Below are 21,419 nucleotides of genomic sequence, written 5' to 3'. Positions count from 1 at the left end.
GACTACAGGTGTGGCCAGGTGCCAATCAGCCGCAGCTGAGTGAAAACAGGACACAGGGAGACAGACAGGAAACCAAACCAAAATAAGAGCACTAGACAGGAAGTACGGACAGGAAATACTAAACACAGATGAAACAAACAAATGCAGAGGAAAAAACTAAAACGTAGTCAAACTGTCAGAGGAAAGCCTGACAATTTTCTTTTTTTTCCATTGCTCAAAAAAAAGGACAAAAAAATCTATGTTATATTGAATTATAACTTAAAAATTATCACTTTAAAATGTTTTATGTGGAAAAAATATTGCATATGTTGTGTGGTTGCCATATAAAAACATCAAAGTTTTGACAAAAGAGCATAAAACAAACAAAATAATAGTTCACACTTAAAATCGACAGATATATCAGAAGTTGATCTTGAAATGTAAGTGTTAAAAGTAAAAAAAAAAACTAATAAAAATGCATCACTTTATGAGTGGGGAACCTTTCGGATCTGAAATATATTTAGTAGGATTTTATTTAACTTTTCACTGTGATTACTCAAAAATATTAAATAATTAAAATCAATGGTGTCCTGCATTATTGATCTTTGAGGACTTTAATTGCTGAATAAAGGAACTCTCCTGAAGGAATCAATAAAGTACTATCCATCTATCTAAATACTGCATATTTCAGTTTTACTATAAAAAACAAATTTGTCTTTAACAAAAAAGGCATAAAACCTTATTTGTTTTACTTTATATCAACCTCAAGTTGATATAGAGATTTACTGTAAGCATTAAATAAAAAAATCATAATAATAATTGGACTTATTTTTAACATTTTAGTGTCTGAGACCCTCTATGCTCCCCAGGAGCCCTAAGGATTAAAAAAGAAATCCATATATTTTGTTATGGTGTGAAAATGAAAAATATCAAAATGGCCCCCGCACGATTAAATTTTTCCGTGTGCGGCCCTCTGTGGAAAAAGTTTGGGCACCCCTGCATTAAGCCAATTAAAAACGTAGGTCCATCCATCCATCTATTTTCTACCGCTTATTCCCTTTTGGGGTACTTTCATAATCAACATTTATGTACAACTTTTTTTTTTTGCCTTGAGCATATTAATGTTGACAAACATTTCTATGTTATAGTCGTTAATAAAAATACCAAATTTGATCTCTTTCTGTGTGAACAAGTACTAGCGTGTATGGTCTTCAGTACACAAATTGCAAAGAGATGATTATGTCCTCGTTAACAACAATTTAAGCTTGAAGTCAAATTACCAAGACTCTTCTCACGCCTCCTGGCTAACAAGCAGAAAGAACCACAAATCCCATGATGCAGTTCGCGTAAAGATAGTGTAGCCTGTATAGAACTACACTTCCCACAATCCCCTTCCCGCGTCATCGCTGGCCTCATCAGCTGTTGAGCTAGCAAGCAGTGCAGCAGCGTCCTGCAGCTCCAAAGATGTGGTTTTTAATATTGGTCGCCGTCGTCGGCTTGGCGACATTGCTGGTGGTTTTATTCGCGCCGCACATACGGTAAGAAGGAATCTTTTGGCGCTCGGCATGTGACGTAGGAGGCTCCGTTTGGCAGCACGTTACATTTCACCTCACTGACACTCGCTATTTTCATAGCCAAGGGCATTTACGTTTCAACAACAACAAGAAAAACGTACGTTGGATGCATTTATTGGATTAATTCCCGACTATTTACCGAGAGAAAATCAATTGGAAAGAAGAACGCGGGAGCGGATCTGAGGGGGGCGTTCCCCGTACGGAGGAACTGCTGCGATTTGGGCCTATCAGGAGGCAGCATGTGGGCGGGACCAAGTCGTGATGGGCGTGGTCAGCGATGCGATTGGTTCGGAAGCCGAATGCGTTCGGTGAGGCGCTCGTACGAGCTCGTGTGTGCGTCACCAGTATTGATTCATCACTTTTTTGATTTTATAATTTGGCATTTTTATACACAGCTGGTTAGAGTAGACACTAATTATAATCAAGAGTATCGTTACTTTACAATAATAGGACGCAAGTAAAGTCAAATGTAAACATCCATTAAGTAAGTAATAATAATAGTGATGTCAAAACAAATTGAAGGGATCAGAATGAAACTAGGTAGTTGTTCACAATAATACTCAAGTAAAAGGACAAAATATGTTGCATTAAAGTACACTTTATCTCCAAAATTTCTTTGAGTAAATGTAACACCTTCGTAAAAAAAACTATGAATGAATAAAATAATGCACTTACATGAAACTAATGAACATAATAGAATAAATCCTTGTTTAACGCTCTTAATGGGTAATTTAGTTTAAAAAAACATGTTTACTAATTAAAATGAATTAAAAAAAAAATTGTATATAAATATATACATATGTGTGTGTGTATATATATATATATATATGTATATATATATATATATATATATATACAAACCCCGTTTCCATATGAGTTGGGAAATTGTGTTAGATGTAAATATAAACAGAATACAATGATTTGCAAATCCTTTTCAAGCCATATTCAGTTGAATATGCTACAAAGACAACATATTTGATGTTTAAACTCATAAACTTTGTTTTTTTTTTGCAAATAATAATTAACTTATAATTTCATGGCTGCAACACCTGCCAAAGTAGTTGGGAAAGGGCATGTTCACCACTGTGTTACATCACCTTTTCTTTTAACAACACTCAATAAACGTTTGGGAACTGAGGAAACTAATTGTTGAAGCTTTGAAAGTGGAATTCTTTCCCATTCTTGTTTTATGTAGAGCTTCAGTTGTTCAACAGTCCGCTGTCCTATTTTACGCTTCATAATGCACCACACCATGTTTCCTTGTTTAAAATTATGGATCAGAGCGGTCAAGCGAACATGGATCCCGACTACATGTCAACCGGCAGTTTTCGATGAGAAAATTGTGGAAATAAGTTGCCTCTTACTGGAGATCAGCGTAGCCAGCGTCCTCCTGCAGCTGCCGTGACTTCTCTCAGAGACTTTGGCGTCAACACACCCATGGCCACACCCCTCCGATTTTAAGGTACTATTTAACTCACTAAAACACTAGCAACACAATAGGCAGATAAGGGATTTCCCAGAATTATCGTAGTAAATGTGTCTAAAAACATCGGAATCACTCTCACTGCCCTTGCCTTTTTTTTTTCTAGGCCTTCACTCTAAATTTCCTCATCCACAAATTGTTCATCCTCGCTCAAATTAACGGGGAAATCGTCGCTTTCTCGGTCCGAATCGCTCTGGCTGCTGGTGGCCATGATTGTAAACAATGTTCAGATGTGAGGAGCTCCACAACCCGTGACGTCACGCGCACATCGTCTGCTACTTCCGGTACAGGCAAGGCTTTTTTATTAGCGACCAAAAGTTCCCAACTTTATCGTGGATGTTCTCTACTAAATCCTTTCAGCAAAAATATGGCGAAATGATGAAGTATGACACATAGAATGGAGCTGCTATCCCCGTTTAAATAAGAACATCTCATTTCAGTAGGCCTTTAAAAAATAAATCCATCGGAGAGTAAAGTGTGATGTCGCGAGGGACGACTTGACCACCATTTGCCCCCTGGCCTTGTTGTCATGGTTACCATCTTCTCAATAGAAGCTATGCAGCAGGAGGAAGGTGCAAGTCCCTGGCTCGCCTGGACGGGAAGACGGTCCTCATCACTGGGGCCAACACCGGCATCGGCAAGGAGACGGCCCTGGACCTGGCAACCCGAGGTGACTATAGACAGACCTGAGGTTGGAGGAATCAGTTGGGAGGATGTTGTCACCTCACAGGAGCGCAGGTGATCATGGCGTGTCGGGACGTGGACAAAGGCGAGGAGGCGGCCGCCAGCATCAGGCTCTCGTATCCCGAAGCACGCCTGGAGGTGCGGGGGCTGGACCTGGCCGACACCTGCTCCATACGATCTTTCGCGCAGCAATTCCTGACAGGTGAAGAAACAGGAAGTGTGTGTTACTTCTTCGTTGGTGTTTCATGCTCGATGTTGTGGTGCAGACTTCCCGCAGCTTCACGACAATGCAGGACGTCTTCTTTGTTGGTATTTCTGTCAGGTTCAAACACTGATGACATCTATTAAACAAGACAAAAGGCAACGAATAAAACAGAGTCACAATTAGATTTGGACTCAGATCTGAAGAGAGACATGTCTGTACAGTCCTGCACCACGCTCTGCCCCAAGATCCTACTCATCCTTCTTTATTTGATTTCCTCCCCCCTCCTTTACCGCAGCTGCTTCCTCAGGGAAGTGGGTCGTAAACAACGTTGCCTTCGGTTCCCGAACAGCTCAAAAAGAGTTCCATGAAATCGTTCAAAGAGAATCCTATAAAATATTTGAAAGAGAGTTCGTAAAAATACTTCAAAAAGAGTTCTTCTGGAAGTTGGGCAGATCCTGCCATCTGTCCGCTTGGAAGTCCGAGTGGAGTTTTACCAGCATTCTTCTTGGAAGGTTTCAGCCTTTTGTCTTCTTGTCTGGAACACAATGTAATACAAAGTTTTTTGTTATAATTCGGAAATAATTATTCTAACAGTTTCATACTCGATGTTGTGGTGCAGACTTCACGCAGCTTCACGTCCTGGTCAACAATGCAGGAGTCATGATGTGTCTTCTTTGTTGGTGTTTCTGTCAGGTTCAAACACTGATGACATCTATTAAACAAGACAAAAGGCAACGAATAAAACAGACAGAATTAAATTTGGACTCAGATCTGAGGAGAGACATGGCCACTGTACTGTCTGTACAGTCCTGCACCACGCTCTGCTCCAAGATCCTACTCATCCTTCTTTATTCGATTTCCTCCCCCCTCCTTAAGTTGCCTTCGGTTCCCGAACAGCTCAAAAAGAGTTCCATGAAATCGTTCAAAGAGATTCCTATAAAATATTTGAAAGAGAGTTCGTAAAAATACTTCAAAAAGAGTACTTCTGGAAGTTGGGCAGATCCTGCCATCTGTCCGCTTGGAAGTCCGAGTGGAGTTTTACCAGCATTCTTGGAAGGTTTCAGCCTTTTGTCTTCTTGTCTGGAACACAATGTAATACAAAGTTTTTTGTGATAATTCGGAAATAATTATTCTAACAGTTTCATACTTGATGTTGTGGTGCAGACTTCACGCAGCTTCACGTCCTGGTCAACAACGCAGGACGTCTTCTTTGTTGGTGTTTCTGTCAGGTTCAAACACTGATGACATCTATTAAACAAGACAAAAGGCAACGAATAAAACAGACAGAATTAGATTTGGACTCAGATCTGAGGAGAGACATGTCTGTACAGTCCTGCACCACGCTCTGCCCCAAGATCCTACTCATCCTTCTTTATTTGATTTCCTCCCCCCTCCTTAAGTTGCCTTCGGTTCCCGAACAGTTCAAAAAGAGTTCCATAAAATCGTTCAAAGAGAGTCCCATAAAATAGTTCAAAGAGATTCCTATAAAATATTTGAAAGAGAGTTCGTAAAAATACTTCAAAAAGAGTTCTTCTGGAAGTTGGGCAGATCCTGCCATTTGTCCGCTTGGAAGTCCGAGTGGAGTTTTACCAGCATTTTCTTGGAAGGTTTCAGCCTTTTGTCGTCTTGTCTGGAACACAATGTAATACAACGTTTTTTGTGATAATTCAGAAACAATTATTCTAAGTTTCATACTTGATGTTGTGGTGCAGACTTCACGCAGCTTCACGTCCTGGTCAACAATGCAGGAGTCATGATGTGTCTTCTTTGTTGGTGTTTCTGTCAGGTTCAAACACTGATGACATCTAGCAAACAAGACAAAAGGCAACGAATAAAACAGACAGAATTAAATTTGGACTCAGATCTGAGGAGAGACATGGCCACTGTACTGTCTGTACAGTCCTGCACCACGCTCTGCCCCAAGATCCTACTCATCCTTCTTTATTTGATTTCCTCCCCCCTCCTTAAGTTGCCTTCAGTTCCCGAACAGTTCAAAAAGAGTTCCATAAAATAGTTCAAAGAGATTCCTATAAAATATTTGAAAGAGAGTTCGTAAAAATACTTCAAAAAGAGTTCTTATGGAAGTTGGGCAGATCCTGCCATCTGTCCGCTTGGAAGTCCGAGTGGAGTTTTACCAGCATTCTTCTTGGAAGGTTTCAGCCTTTTGTCTTCTTGTCTGGAACACAATGTAATACAAAGTTTTTTGTGATAATTCGGAAACAATTATTCTAACAGTTTCATACTCGATGTTGTGGTGCAGACTTCACGCAGCTTCACGTCCTGGTCAACAACGCAGGAGTCATGATGTGTCTTCTTTGTTGGTGTTTCTGTCAGGTTCAAACACTGATGACATCTATTAAACAAGACAAAAGGCAACGAATAAAACATTCAGAATTACATTTGGACTCAGATCTGAGGAGAGACATGGCCACTGTACTGTCTGTACAGTCCTGCACCACGCTCTGCCCCAAGATCCTACTCATCCTTCTTTATTTGATTTCCTCCCCCCTCCTTAAGTTGCCTTCGGTTCCCGAACAGGTCAAAAAGAGTTCCATGAAATCGTTCAAAGAGAGTCCCATAAAATATTTGAAAGAGAGTTTGTAAAAATACTTCAAAAAGAGTACTTCTGGAAGTTGGGCAGATCCTGCCATCTGTCCGCTTGGAAGTCCGAGTGGAGTTTTACCAGCATTCTTCTTGGAAGGTTTCAGCCTTTTGTCTTCTTGTCTGGAACACAATGTAATACAAAGTTTTTTGTGATAATTCAGAAACAATTATTCTAAGTTTCATACTCGATGTTGTGGTGCAGACTTCACGCAGCTTCACGTCCTGGTCAACAATGCCGGAGTCATGATGTGTCTTCTTTGTTGGTGTTTCTGTCAGGTTCAAACACTGATGACATCTATTAAACAAGACAAAAGGCAACGAATAAAACAGAGTCACAATTAGATTTGGACTCAGATCTGAAGAGAGACATGTCTGTACAGTCCTGCACCACGCTCTGCCCCAAGATCCTACTCATCCTTCTTTATTTGATTTCCTCCCCCCTCCTTTACCGCAGCTGCTTCCTCAGGGAAGTGGGTCGTAAACAGCGTTGCCTTCGGTTCCCGAACAGTTCAAAAAGAGTTCCATGAAATCGTTCAAAGAGAGTCCCATAAAATATTTGAAAGAGAGTTCGTAAAAATACTTCAAAAAGAGTACTTCTGGAAGTTGGGCAGATCCTGCCATCTGTCCGCTTGGAAGTCCGAGTGGAGTTTTACCAGCATTCTTCTTGGAAGGTTTCAGCCTTTTGTCTTCTTGTCTGGAACACAATGTAATACAAAGTTTTTTGTTATAATTCAGAAACAATTATTCTAACAGTTTCATACTCGATGTTGTGGTGCAGACTTCACGCAGCTTCACGTCCTGGTCAACAATGCAGGAGTCATGATGTGTCCCTACACCAAAACCAACGACGGCTTCGAGATGCACATCGGCGTCAACCACTTGGGTGAGACTTGACTGTTTGTAAAATGTTGGGTTGATTCAATTTGCAACAATTTTGAATGAAATAGAAGGTCCCTTCGCCATCTCTCTATCAGTTTGTGGGTTCTTGTCCTGTAGAAAATGTAGATTGTTCTCGATCAATCCAACACGGCCACTCCTGTCCTACCTGCCAGGTCACTTCCTGTTGACCTCCCTCCTCATCGGCCTGTTGAAGCGCAGCGCTCCATCCAGGATCGTGGTGGTGTCGTCCCTGGCGCACAACTTCGGCTGGATCCGCCTCCACGACCTGCACAGCCAGGGCAGCTACAACAGCGGCCTGGCGTACTGCCAGAGCAAGCTGGCCAACGTGCTCTTTGCCCGGGAGCTTGCTCGCCGCCTGAAAGGTACAACACCCACATCCTGCCTCACAGGGAGGTAGAAGAAGGTGTCATCTTGAGGGTGGGTGGAGTCACTTCACTTCCCACGCTGGCTCTCTCAGGCTGCAACGTGACCGTCAACTCCGTCCACCCCGGCACGGTGAACTCTGACCTGACCAGGCACTCCACCCTGATGATGATCCTCTTCGGCTTCTTCTCCATCTTTCTGAAGACGCCTCGTGAGGGCGCCCAGACCAGCGTCTACTGCGCCGTGGCCGAGGAGCTGCACGCCATCTCTGGAAAACACTTCAGGTACTGCGTGTTCAAACCCCGTTTCCATATGAGCTGGGAAATTGTGTTAGATGTAAATATAAACAGAATACAATGATTTGCAAATCCTTTTCAAGCCATATTCAGTTGAATATGCTACAAAGACAACATATTTCATGTTCAAACTCATAAACTTTTTGTTGTTGTTGCAAAAAATCATTAACTTTAGAATTTGATGCCAGCAACACGTGACAAAGAAGTTGGGAAAGGTGGCAATAAATACTGATAAAGTTGAGGAATGCTCATCAAACACTTATTGGGAACATCCCACAGGTGTGCAGGCTAATTGGGAACAGGTGGGTGCCATGATTGGCTATAAAAACAGCTTCCCAAAAAATGCTCAGTCTTTCACAAGAAAGGATGGGGCGAGGTACACCCCTTTGTCCACAACTGTGTGAGCAAATAGTCAAACAGTTTAAGAACAACCTTTCTCAAAGTGACATTGCAAGAAATTTAAGGATTTCAACATCTACGCTCCATAATATCATCAAAAGGTTCAGAGAATCTGGAGAAATCACTCCACGTAAGCGGCATGGCCGGAAACCAACATTGAATGACCGTGACGTTCGAGCCCTCAGACGGCACTGTATCAAAAACCCACATCAATCTCTAAAGGATATCACCACATGGGCTCAGGAACACTTCAGAAAACCACTGTCACTAAATACAGTTGGTCGCTACATCTGTAAGTGCAAGTTAAAGCTCCACTATGCAAAGGGAAAGCCATTTATCAACAACATCCAGAAACGCCGCCGGCCTCTCTGGGCCCGAGCTCATCTAAGATGGACTGATGCAAAGTGGAAAAGTGTTCTGTGGTCTGACGAGTCCACATTTCCAATTATATTTGGAAACTGTGGACGTGGTGTCTTCCGGAACAAAGAGGAAAATAACCATCCGGATTGTTATAGGCGCAAAGTGTAAAAGCCAGCATGTGTGATGGTATGGGGGTGCATTAGTGCCCAAGGCATGGGTAACTTACACATCTGTGAAGGCACCATTAATGCTGAAAGGTACATACAGGTTTTGGAACAACATATTCCGCCATCTAAGCGCCGTCTTTTTCATGGACGCCCCTGCTTATTTCAGCAAGACAATGCCAAGCTACAGTACGTGTTACAACAGCGTGGCTTCGTAAAAAAAAGAGTGCGGGCTCTTTCCTGACCCGCTTGCAGTCCAGACATGTCTCCCATGGAAAATGTGTGGCGCATTATGAAGCGTAAAATACGACAGCGGACTGAAGGACTGAAGCTCTACATAAAACAAGAATGGGAAAGAATTCCACTTTCAAAGCTTCAACAATTAGTTTCCTCAGTTCCCAAACGTTTATTGAGTGTTGTTAAAAGAAAAGGTGATGTAACACAGTGGTGAACATGCCCTTTCCCAACTACTTTGGCACGTGTTGCAGCCATGAAATTCTAAGTTAATTATTATTTGCAAAAATGAGTTTGAACATGAAATATGTTGTCTTTGTAGCATATTCAACTGAATATGGCTTGAAAAGGATTTGCAAATCATTGTATTCTGTTTATATTTACATCTAACACAATTTCCCAACTCATACGGAAACGGGGTTTGTAATAAAATACAACATTTACCTTAGAAAGTGGACTTCTGTCCGTGTCCTCTCTGCTGCTTCACAACCTAAGCAGCTTCTTCATATTTTCATGGATACATGTCCGCCGTTTGGATAATATTTTAACGTCCTTGCTAAGTTTTCTGAACTCATTCTGCTTCAGTGTTTACCATCCTCAAAAAGCAAAACCAAAGCCACATTCCTGCCAACACAGACTTGTTTCAGATTGGCGGCCCCTAATAATAATTCGGTCTCCAACACCTTGCAGACACGGCGTGCTGCCAGGCAGGTGGCAGTTGCAAAGAAGACACGTACCTGTGCAGGCACATACTGGATTCTCAAACATGAACCACATTCAATCCAAATACCGCACCTGCCTCACAAACAACAGCAAGCAGTCAGTCCACTAGAACTGCAAGGTCTGTGCAGGTTTTAACATGTCAAATTTAAGTCTTTTTTTTAAGACCATCTTGAAAATGATTTAAGACCATTTCACATGCATACCGACAAAAAATATGATGATATTACAGACCTTGGATCCCTCAGGCAGTACGGCATTAAAAAGCGACATCAGTGTGTAAAGGATATTGCCACTTGGGCTCAGGAACACTTCATAAAACCACTGTCAGTAACTACATTTACCATTTATCAACAACACCCAGAAACGCCATCGGTTTCACTGGGCCCGAGCTCATCTAAGATGGACTGATGCAAAGTGGAAAAAAGTGTTCTTTGGTCTGACGAGTCCTCATTTCAAGTGTCTCAAAGGGCAGCATAAACCACAATGACATTCTCAGCTCAGATCCCACATCAGGGCAAGGAAAAACTCAACCCAATGGGACAATGACAAACCGCAGATGTTGGATCCATAGTGGATCTAACATAATAGTGTGAGTCCAGTCCATAGTGGATCTAACATAATAGTGAGAGTCCAGTCCATAGTGGATCTAACATAATAGTGTGAGTCCAGTCCATAGTGGATCTAACATAATAGTGTGAGTCCAGTCCATAGTGGATCTAACATAATAGTGAGAGTCCAGTCCATAGTGGATCTAACATAATAGTGAGAGTCCAGTCCATAGTGGATCTAACATAGTAGTGGGAGTCCAGTCCATAGTGGATCTAACATAATAGTGAGAGTCCAGTCCATAGTGGATCTAACATAATAGTGTGAGAGTCCAGTCCATAGTGGATCTAACATAATAGTGTGAGTCCAGTCCATAGTGGATCTAACATAATAGTGAGAGTCCAGTCCATAGTGGATCTAACATAATAGTGTGAGAGTCCAGTCCATAGTGGATCTAACATAATAGTGAGAGTCCAGTCCATAGTGGATCTAACATAATAGTGAGAGTCCAGTCCATAGTGGATCTAACATAGTAGTGGGAGTCCAGTCCATAGTGGATCTAACATAATAGTGAGAGTCCAGTCCATAGTGGATCTAACATAATAGTGTGAGAGTCCAGTCCATAGTGGATCTAACATAATAGTGTGAGAGTCCAGTCCATAGTGGATCTAACATAATAGTGAGAGTCCAGTCCATAGTGGATCTAACATAATAGTGTGAGTCCAGTCCATAGTGGATCTAACATAATAGTGTGAGAGTCCAGTCCATAGTGGATCTAACATAATAGTGTGAGAGTCCAGTCCATAGTGGATCTAACATAATAGTGTGAGAGTCCAGTCCATAGTGGATCTAACATAATGGTGTGAGAGTCCAGTCTATAGTGGATCTAACATAATAGTGAGAGTCCAGTCCAAAATGGATCTAACATTATAATGTGAGAGTCCAGTCCATAGTGGATCTAACATAATAGTGAGAGTCCAGTCCATAGCAATAGATCATTAGTCCTTTTTGCGAGGGCTGTCTCCTTAGAGTGATTTGCCCTAAAACTGGACTAAAAGGGTTCACAGAGATTGTTAGACGCTAAGTGTTCATTTAGCTGCTGCGCAACAATTTTTTCGAGGATTTTCGAAATAAAGGGAAGGTGAGACAGCGGCCGGTAGTTCACCATGAGGTCAGGATGAAGGTTAGGTCTTTTGAGCAGAGGGGGAATCACCGCCAGGGTAACAATGCCAGAGGAAAGTGATAAGTTTATAATATTTAGCACTTGAAGAAATATAATAACAAGCCGACTCGCTCCCTTCCAAGAGCCATAAATCCCATCTCTACTCTGCAGGTGTTGAGCATTCTTACCTGTCAATGTTTCCGCCCCCCCTCCTAGTCGACTGACTCTCGCTTCTTGACCTTCCAGCGACTGCACCCCCGCCTTCGTGGCCCCCCAGGGGCGGAGCGAGGAGACCGCCAGGAGACTGTGGGACGCCAGCTGCGAGCTCCTCGGCATCCAGTGGGACTGACGGGCCCAAGCTCCGCCCACCATCCTTCTCTGACGGTGTAACCGCGCTCACAGTATCATCGCCTCTGACCTTTGACCTCAGAAATGACACAGTCAGCATAAAAAATCCAACTCTGTCTCGGGGAGCAGGAAGCAGCAGCATCGTTCTCTTAATGTGAATTTAACTGACAGTATTTTGGTGCCAAGCAGAAGCAAAAAAAAATTATATATATGAAGTTGTGATGTATTTTAGTTGAGGATTGTTGACATGCAGCGGCGGTCTAAACAGGGTCAAGAAGAACGGTGTTCATCATCTTTGCATCCAAACTGCTTCACGTTTGTGCCGTGATGCTTATTTACATCTCCAGGGCTTTTCTTACACCTCTTCAAGACCACAGCCAGCTAAGCCGATACATGTTATTTTCTAAAGAAAAGCAAAGCAATATATATATACATATATATATATATGAAACGATGATTTTTCTATATAAAACACGCCATCGCCATGTTTCCTGGTCAGCGTCGGTGCAACACGTGCAAAGAGTTTACATTTGCTTTTGTACAAGTGGGACTTAATTGCCTTTTTACAAAAACCTGATGTTCATGTGCAGAGTTGAATGTTTACATTTCACGGAAATAAACAAATAATCTGCCTTTGTCCATGCTTGAAAAAGGAAACAAGTATTTAAGAGTCGCTTTTGTCGGGTTTCCTCAGCCGTGCCTCAATTCCTCGTCACGATTGACTCCTAAGTCTGGACTAGGTGTCATGATCCGCTGCCCGGGTTTTGGTTCCGTTTTGTATTTCATCTTGTTAGTATTTGACTTCCTTAGTTCCTGGTGACACTTCCTGTTTTGTTCTGTTGTGGGGCGGCATAGCTCGGTTGGCAGAGTGGCCGTGCCAGCAACTTGAGGGTTGCAGGTTCGATTCCCGCTTCCGCCATCCTAGTCACTGCCGTTGTGTCCTTGGGCAAGACACTTTACCCACCTGCTCCCAGTGCCACCCACACTGCTTTAAATGTAACTTAGATATTGGGTGTCACTATGTAAAGCGCTTTGAGTCACTTGAGAGAAAGCGCTATATAAATATAATTCACTTCACTTCATAGTTACGTATTAGTGCCACCTGCCTCTTGTTTTTTACGTGCACCTGCTTTGTAATTACTCCCCTTATTTAAGCCTGCCTTTTCCGTTACTCATCCTCGCATCCTAGTTTCTGTTCCGTGCTACAGGTGACGACGCTGTTTCCCAATTGTGGTAAAGAACTGTTTCCTGTACTTGCTAGCTTCCGCGCTTTGCGTCTTTTGTTTGTTCCCAAGCTCACATGCTAGCGCTTTTAGTTCTTTCTAGCTCCCATGCTAGTTCTAGTTGTTTTGCCTTTAGTGCCTGGTGCAAGTTTTTCTGTTCCTAGTCTGTTTTTTACAGTATAAAAAAATCATAATTTCTTACCTTCACGCTGTGTCCACTCCAACTGCAACCTTGAGAGAACAAACCCGCACCACGATGCCAGCAAAACGTCACACTAAGGTTGCAAACTTTCCGGAAATTTACCACGGGAACATACCGTATTTCCTTGAATTGTCGCCGGGTATATAGTATGCGCCTGCCTAGAATTACTGCTGGGTCAAACTCGTTTCGCTAAATAATTAGCGCATGCTTAGCATTACCGCCGGGTCAAACTCGTTTCGCAAAATATTATTTTTATTAGCGCATGTCTAGAATATCCACCGGGTCAAACTCGTCACGTCACGAGTGACACTTCACCTGTCATCATTTTCAAAATGGAGGAGGCTGATTTCAATCATTTGAAATCGCATAAAGGGAAGAAGATTAAGAGCTATTCAGTAGGATTTAAGGTCCAAGCTATTGAATATGCTAAAAAGAACAGTAAGCAGCTATGCTTTATTAATATACCGTAGCTGCGTGTGTCAAATATGAGTCATTAAATGACTCCCGCCTCCTGGTGGTAGAGGGCGCTAGTGATCCTTCTTGCGACTACTCGGCTGCAGAAGAAGTGACAACAAGCAGCAAGAGTGAGCAGCGATCCTTTAGTTTTTCCTCTTGCTTGCACTTTTAACATGGAGGATTACATATCTAAAATAAAACAGTTTTCTAAACTGGACTTTCAATCGAAGCAGGAGGTAATAAAGGAGGATCTCCATGGAGACAGAGACTTTTAAAACTGAAGAAAGATAAGGAAGACTTCTATAAACAAGTTATCGATGCTTTTGATCAGAAGGAGCTGCGCATGGACTTCATTTATAAGTAAAGGTAAGACCATAATAACGTTTTTTTTTATTAAATGTGCTTTTCATGATGGTATCCTTACATCACACTCAAATTTATAAGCGCAGGCCTAAATTTACCGCATGCCTTTAGTAAGCGCCGGAGTGAGAAGAGGTTTTAAAATAATTAGCGCCCTAGCGGCAATTCAAGGAAATACGGTAAGCTTGGGAAGTTTGGAAATATTGATAATTTTTTGATTATTCAAAGTTGGATAGAACAGGATAGGTCTTTATTGTCATTGCACAAGTACAAGGAAACTTTGTTTTCAGCACAAAACCAAATGTGTTCAAGAAGCCCCCTGATCACCAACACCATCAACCTCTCCTTTCAGACCAGCAACATTCCATCAGCTCTGAAGACCGCCATCCTCACCCCTCTTCTTAAAAAACCCTCCCTGGACCCAGACATCCTCTCAAACTACAGGCCCATCTCAAACCTTCCATTCCTCTCTAAAATACTGGAGAAAGTAGTTTCCTCACAGCTTCAAACTCATCTAGGCCTGTCTTCATGAAATTAAACAATGGATGTCCGCTAACTTTTTGCAACTCAACACCAAGAAAAGGGAAATGCTGATTATCGGTCCTGCTAGACACCGACCTCTATTTAATAATACAACTTTAACATTTGACGATTAAACAAGGCGACTCGGTAAAGAATCTGGGTATTATCTTCCACCCAACTCTCTCCTTTGAGTCACACATCAAGAGTGTTACTAAAACAACTCTCTCCTTTGAGTCACACATCAAGAGTCTTACTAAAACAACTCTCTCCTTTGAGTCACACATCAAGAGTCTTACTAAAACGGCCTTCTTTCATCTCTGTAAGATCGCTAAAATTCGCGCCATTTTGTCCACTAGCGACGCTGAGATCATTATCCATGCGTTTGTTACGTCTCGTCTCGATTACTGTAACCTATTATTTTGGGGTCTCCCCAAGTCCAGCATTAAAAGATTACAGTTGGTACAAAATGCGGCTGCTAGACTTTTAACAAGAACAAGAAAGTTTGATCATATTACGCCTGTACTGTATATACCTTTATATACATATATACATACATATATACCTATACTGTATATACCTTTATATACATATATACATACATATATACCTATACTGTATATACCTTTATATACATATATACATACATATATACCTATACTGTATATACCTTTATATACATATATACATACATATATACCTATACTGTATATACCTTTATATACATATATACATACATATATACCTATACTGGCTCACCTGCACTGGCTTCCTGTGCACTTAAGATGTGACTTTAAGGTTTTACTACTTGCGTATAAAATACTACACGGTCTAGCTCCATCCTATCTTGCAGATTGTATTGTACCATATGTCCCGGCAAGAAATCCGCCTTCAAAAGACTCCGGCTTATTAGTGATTCCTAGAGCCCAAAAAAAGTCTGCGGGCTATAGAGCGTTTTTTATTGGAGCTCCAGTACTCTGGAATGCCCTCCCGGTAACAGTTCGAGATGCTACCTCAGTAGAAGCATTTAAGTCTCACCTTAAAACTCATTTGTATACTCTAGCCTTTAAATAGACCCCCTTTTTAGACCAGTTGATCTGCCGTTTCTTTTCTTTTTTTCCTCTGTCCCACTCTCCCTTGTGGAGGGGGTCCGGTCCGGTGGCCATGGATGAAGTACTGGCTGTCCAGAGTCGGGACCCAGGATGGACCGCTCGCCTGTGTATCGGATGGGGACATCTGTGCAATGTTGATCCGCCTTCGCTTGGGATGGTTTCTTGCTGGATCCACTATGGACGGGATTCTCGCTACTATATTGGATCCACTTTGGACTGGATTCTCACGGTTATGTTGGATCCATGGATTGGACTTTCACAATATCATGTTAGACCCGCTCGACATCCATTGCTTTCGGTCCCCTAGGGGAGATTAACGCCAGGTCCTCTCCAAGGTTTCTCATAGTCATCATTGTCACTGTCACCGACGTCTCACTGGGGTGAGTTTTTCCTTGCCCTTATGTGGGCTGTACCGAGGATGTTGTTGTGGTTTGTACAGCCCTTTGAGACACTGGTGATTTAGGGCTGTATAAATAAACATTGATTGATTGATACTTGTACTGATAACTCTAGCATAACTACTCGAACTTATTGTGCAACTTATTGTCTTGTAATTAATGTACATCAGAGGTGTTCAAGTTTTTGTATTTTTGGTATATAGTGTATTATATTCTGCAACTAGTGTTTGAATCCCACTGTACACAATATCTGAAGGGCATGCAATAAAAGCATTTCACTGTGGTGTACTCTGCATGTGACCAATAAAACTTGAAACCTTGGGGTATTTAAACTTTTAATCATGGTCATTTGGGTACTTTCTTTTGTCGTTTTGATTTAAAAAGAGCAAACACAGTTTGTTTACCAATAATGAGCTTCACACAACCATTAAGCTTGAGTGGGAGGAAGGTTTTTGTGTTATTATTTATATTCTCTGAAGCAGGGGTCACCAACACGGTGCTCGCGGGCACCAGGTCGCCCGTAAGGACCAGATGAGTTGCCCGCTGGCCTGTTCTAAAAATAGCTCAAAATAGCAGCACTTACCAGTGAGCTTCCTCTATTTTTTAAATTGTATTTATTTACTAGCAATCCGGTCTCGCTTTGCTGGACATTTTTAATTCTAAGAGAGACAAAACTCAAATAGAATTTGAAAATCCCCAAAAATATTTTAAAGACTTGGTCTTCACTTGTTTAAATAAATCCATTTATTTTTTTTACTTTGCTTCTTATAACTTTCAGAAAGACAATTTTAGAGGAAAAATACAACCTTAAAAATGATTTTAGGATTTTTAAACACATATACCTTTTTACCTTTTAAATTCCTTCCTCTTCTTTCCTGACAATTTAAATCAATATTCAAGTAATTTTTTTTTTTTTAATTGTAAAGAATGATAAATACATATTTAATATAATTCTTCATTTTAGCTTCTGTTTTTTCGACGAAGAATATTTGTGAAATATTTCTTCAAATTTATTATGATTAAAATTCAAAAACATTATTCCGGCAAATCGAGAAAATCTGTAGAATCACATTTAAATCTTATTTCAAAGTCTTTTGAATTTCTTTTAAAAAATTTTGTTCTGGAAAATCTAGAAGAAATAATGATTTGTCTTTGTTAGAAATATAGCTTGGTCCAATTTGTTATATATTCTAACAAAGTGCAGATTGGATTTTAACCTATTTAAAACATGTCATCAAAATTATAAAATTAATCAGGAAAAAATACTAATGATGTTCCATAAATTATTTTTTAAATTTTTTCAAAAAAATTCGAATTAGCTAGTTTTAATAATAATTTTGAATTTTAAAGAGTCAACATTGAAGATAAACTATGTTTCAAAATTTAATTTTCATTTTTTCCTGTTTTCTCCTCTTTTAAACCGTTCAATTAAGTGTTTTTTTCGTCTTTTATTCTCTACATAAAACCTTACGTAAAAGGAAAAAAAATGTACGACAGAAAAACCCATTTTTATATACATATAGATTTATTTATTAAAGGTAAATTGAGCAAAGTGGCTATTTCTGGCCTATTAATTAAGTGTGTATCAAACTGGTAGCCCTTGGCATTAATCAGTAGCCAAGAAGTAGCTCTTGCTTTCAAAAAGGTTCAAAAATGGCCAAGAAATCCTCAATTCTCCCAGGATGTGTCAACTTATGAGCACGACTGTACATACTGTATATTCTTCTCATTTTTTAGTTAGCGTGCTAACAATATCTCAGGTATGAACCTAAAAATGGTGAGTTTTTGTATGTGCTGCTACGCTGCTAGCTCACCTCATATTGTGTCCCGTCATGCAAAAATGAAGTAATTCAGCCAAATAAGTGATGTGTCATCATTTTTATTATTTCACTTTAATTAATAAACTGTGAGAAATCTATTAAAAAAACTCGTGATTGCATCATTTAAGCAATTGTACAAATTCCTCCGAGGAAAATGACGATCATTGTTTTTTGTTTTTTAACAAGTCAGACAGTAAAGTGCGGCGGTGAGGACTTGAAATGTGTCTCAAAAGTCTTCAAGTGGCTTTTTTCTTTTTGTCACAAAGTCGCTCTGAGGCGAACGTCTGTGAGAAGGCATCTTCCGGCAAAAAAAAAAAAAAAAAAAGTCCCTTTTTTTTGTGTTGTGTCCAAGGAGTAAAATGTAGTTTAAAATGAGTAAATGTGATTATTATATGATTTTGAAGAGGATTAAAAATGGAGTTGAGCAAGCAGATTCTTGGAGGATTGTGTTGTGGAGGAAGTGTGACATGATTTGTGGGCTAAGCTACGTTCCCTTTTAGCCGAGGTAGACTGAGCGCCTGCATCGCTACGGTCGTCGTGGTAACAGATTGAAAAAAGGTCGTCTCCGGGGCTCTTTTGTTGTGTGTAGTGTTTTTTAAAAAGTCGTAGGTTTAGTTGGATCCGTCTAAAAGTCTCACCCGGCCCGGTGTGCGGGCGTGTGGTTACCTGGCGTTGTTGGCCCTCGCCGCTCGCTGCGGGTTGGCCTTGTTGTGGTGCTCCAGCAGCCACTGGCGGCAGATGTTCTGCATCACCGAGTCCTGCGCTCCCTCCGCCGCCCGCAGCACGTCTTGCACCAGCGGACCGGCCCGGCTGGCGTCCAGCTTGACCGCCAGCAGGTAGGCCGGCCGCAGCTTGTTGCACTGCAGGTACGCCTTGATCTAAAGACGGACGGGAAGGTTGTTAGTCAACTCATCGAAACGCATCGGCGGCGTGGCGAGTGCATCACTAAGCGGCCGGTGGCGCCGCAAGCCCTAAATGTATTCATGTTTTAGCCAATCAGAAGTCATTTCTGGAAAAGGCGCGTAACCGAGAATGGAGGAAAATGATCACAATTAGGTTTTATGTGCATTATGTAAATAATAATGGTGAGAATATTGCCAATAATGATGATAATAATTGAAATATCTGTCAAATTATTTGTGTTTATAATGTGTATTTTCTGCTGCAGCTCTTACATATTCTGTAATATTGTACATGCTCATTGGGACTTGTTATGTATTGTATATATTATATAATAATAAAATATATTATATACTATATATGTATAATGTGTTATGGTGCATTTTTAGTCTACTTTATGCCTGCATTATCCTTTCCATCATTTGTAACTGAGCTACTGTGTGGAACAATTTCTCTTCAGTTTGTCCGGGTCTAAATACTGATAATAATAATGTAAATAATGATGAAAATAATTGCATAAATAATAAAAAAATTAATAATTGTAACAATAAAAGTGTAAGTAATGATATTAATAAAAGTGATGTACTTTTTGAGACAAAAATGAAGTAAAAATTATAATGTAAATAATGATGGCAATGTAAGAGATTATATGAATAATGTAAATAATGCTGGTAATAATATTGTCAATAATGATGATAATAATTCAAATATTTGTCAAATCATTTGTGTTTATAATGTGTCTTTTCTGCTGCAGCTCTTACATATTCTGTAATATTCTACATGCTCATTGGGACTTATGTCTTGTATATATTATATAATAATAAAATATATTATATACTATATATGTATAATGTGTTATGGTGCATTTTTAGTCTACTTTATGCCTGCATTATCCTTTCCATCATTTGTAACTGAGCTACTGTGTGGAACAATTTCTCTTCTGGATCAATAAAGTTTGTCCGAGTCTAAATACTGATAATAAAAATGTAAATAATGATTATAAAAATGTAAATAATTGTAACAATAAACGTGTAAGTAATGATATTAATGAAAGTGATGTACTTATTAAGACAAAAATGAAGTAAAAATTATAATGTAAATAATGATGGCACTGTAACTGATTATATGAATAATGTAAATAATGCTGGTAATAATATTGTCAATAATGATGATAATAATTGAAATATTTGTCAAATTATTTGTGTTTATAATGTGTATTTTCTGCTGCAGCTCTTACATATTCTGTAATATTGTACATGCTCATTGGGACTTGTTATGTATTGTATATATTATATAATAATAAAATATATTATATACTATATATGTATAATGTGTTATGGTGTATTTTTAGTCTACTTTATGCCTGCATTATCCTTTCCATCATTTGTAACTGAGCTACTGTGTGGAACAATTTCTCTTCAGTTTGTCCGGGTCTAAATACTGATAATAATAATGTAAATAATGATGAAAATAATTGCATAAATAATAAAAAAATTAATAATTGTAACAATAAAAGTGTAAGTAATGATATTAATAAAAGTGATGTACTTTTTGAGACAAAAATGAAGTAAAAATTATAATGTAAATAACGATGGCAATGTAAGAGATTATATGAATAATGTAAATAATGCTGGTAATAATATTGTCAATAATGATGATAATAATTCAAATATTTGTCAAATCATTTGTGTTTATAATGTGTCTTTTCTGCTGCAGCTCTTACATATTCTGTAATATTCTACATGCTCATTGGGACTTATGTCTTGTATATACTATATAATAATAAAATATATTATATACTGTATATGTATAATGTGTTATGGTGCATTTTTAGTCTACTTTATGCCTGCATTATCCTTTCCATCATTTGTAACTGAGCTACTGTGTGGAACAATTTCTCTTCTGGATCAATAAAGTTTGTCCGAGTCTAAATACTGATGATAATAATGTAAATAAAGATGAAAATAATTGCATAAATAATAAAAATGTAAATAATTGTAACAATAAACGTGTAAGTAATGATATTAATGAAAGTGATGTACTTATTAAGACAAAAATTAGTTAAAATTATAATGTAAATAATGATAGCAATGTAACTGATTATATGAATAATGTAAATAATGCTGGTAATAATATTGTCAATAATGATGATGATGATAATTGAAATATTTGTCAAATTATTTGTGTTTATAATGTGTATTTTCTGCTGGATCTACTCTCTATTTTATGCTGCAGCTCTTGTAATATTGTACATGCTCATTGGGCTTTGTTATGCATTGTATATATTATATACAAATATAATACATCAGTATATATTATATACTGTAAATATTACATATGTTATATTTTATATTGCTACTATGGTACATTTTTGTCTACTTTATGCCTGAATTAGCCTTTCCATC

The 21,419-nt window shown here is 39.4% G+C and overlaps 2 protein-coding genes and 1 long non-coding RNA gene across 5 annotated transcripts in view; 1 reads left to right on the top strand and 2 right to left on the bottom strand.

The window, feature by feature from the left end:
* The first annotated feature begins 1,356 nt into the window (after positions 1-1,356).
* On the top strand, positions 1,357-12,686 carry rdh12 (retinol dehydrogenase 12). Of its 2 annotated transcripts, none has more exons than XM_061893925.1 (7): positions 1,357-1,517; positions 3,588-3,706; positions 3,767-3,922; positions 7,308-7,412; positions 7,582-7,791; positions 7,887-8,076; positions 11,923-12,685. In XM_061893925.1, the coding sequence occupies exons 1-7, from the start codon at positions 1,444-1,446 to the stop codon at positions 12,023-12,025; spliced, it is 957 nt and encodes a 318-aa protein (XP_061749909.1). In that variant the 5' UTR covers positions 1,357-1,443; the 3' UTR covers positions 12,026-12,685. The 2 variants fall into 2 exon arrangements, with proteins under 2 accessions (XP_061749909.1, XP_061749910.1); XM_061893926.1 differs by having other exon boundaries at positions 1,359-1,517; positions 3,591-3,706; positions 11,923-12,686.
* LOC133548959 (uncharacterized) lies at positions 3,435-8,152 on the bottom strand. 2 transcript variants are annotated; one of them, XR_009806008.1, is made up of 10 exons: positions 7,575-8,152; positions 7,291-7,519; positions 6,715-7,223; positions 6,169-6,649; positions 5,621-6,101; positions 5,073-5,555; positions 4,528-5,005; positions 4,420-4,460; positions 4,216-4,311; positions 3,435-4,061 (listed from the first exon to the last, which is right to left on the bottom strand). It is a non-coding gene; the product is annotated as an uncharacterized LOC133548959 (long non-coding RNA). The 2 variants fall into 2 exon arrangements; XR_009806009.1 differs by having other exon boundaries at positions 3,435-4,460; positions 4,528-4,637; positions 5,443-5,555; positions 7,575-8,151.
* Positions 12,687-18,468: 5,782 nt separating the features above from the next.
* Positions 18,469-21,419, bottom strand: part of zfyve26 (zinc finger, FYVE domain containing 26) — an 80,188-nt gene continuing 77,237 nt past the window's right edge. The window contains 1 exon segment of the mRNA XM_061893923.1: positions 18,469-18,992. Coding sequence (XP_061749907.1) covers positions 18,777-18,992 — 216 coding nt within the window. The 3' untranslated portion in view covers positions 18,469-18,776.

The sequence above is a fragment of the Nerophis ophidion genome, linkage group LG03 (genome assembly GCF_033978795.1).
Source record: "Nerophis ophidion isolate RoL-2023_Sa linkage group LG03, RoL_Noph_v1.0, whole genome shotgun sequence".
Classification (NCBI taxonomy): Eukaryota; Metazoa; Chordata; class Actinopteri; order Syngnathiformes; family Syngnathidae; genus Nerophis; species Nerophis ophidion.
This window is presented reverse-complemented; position numbering and strand designations above follow the sequence as displayed.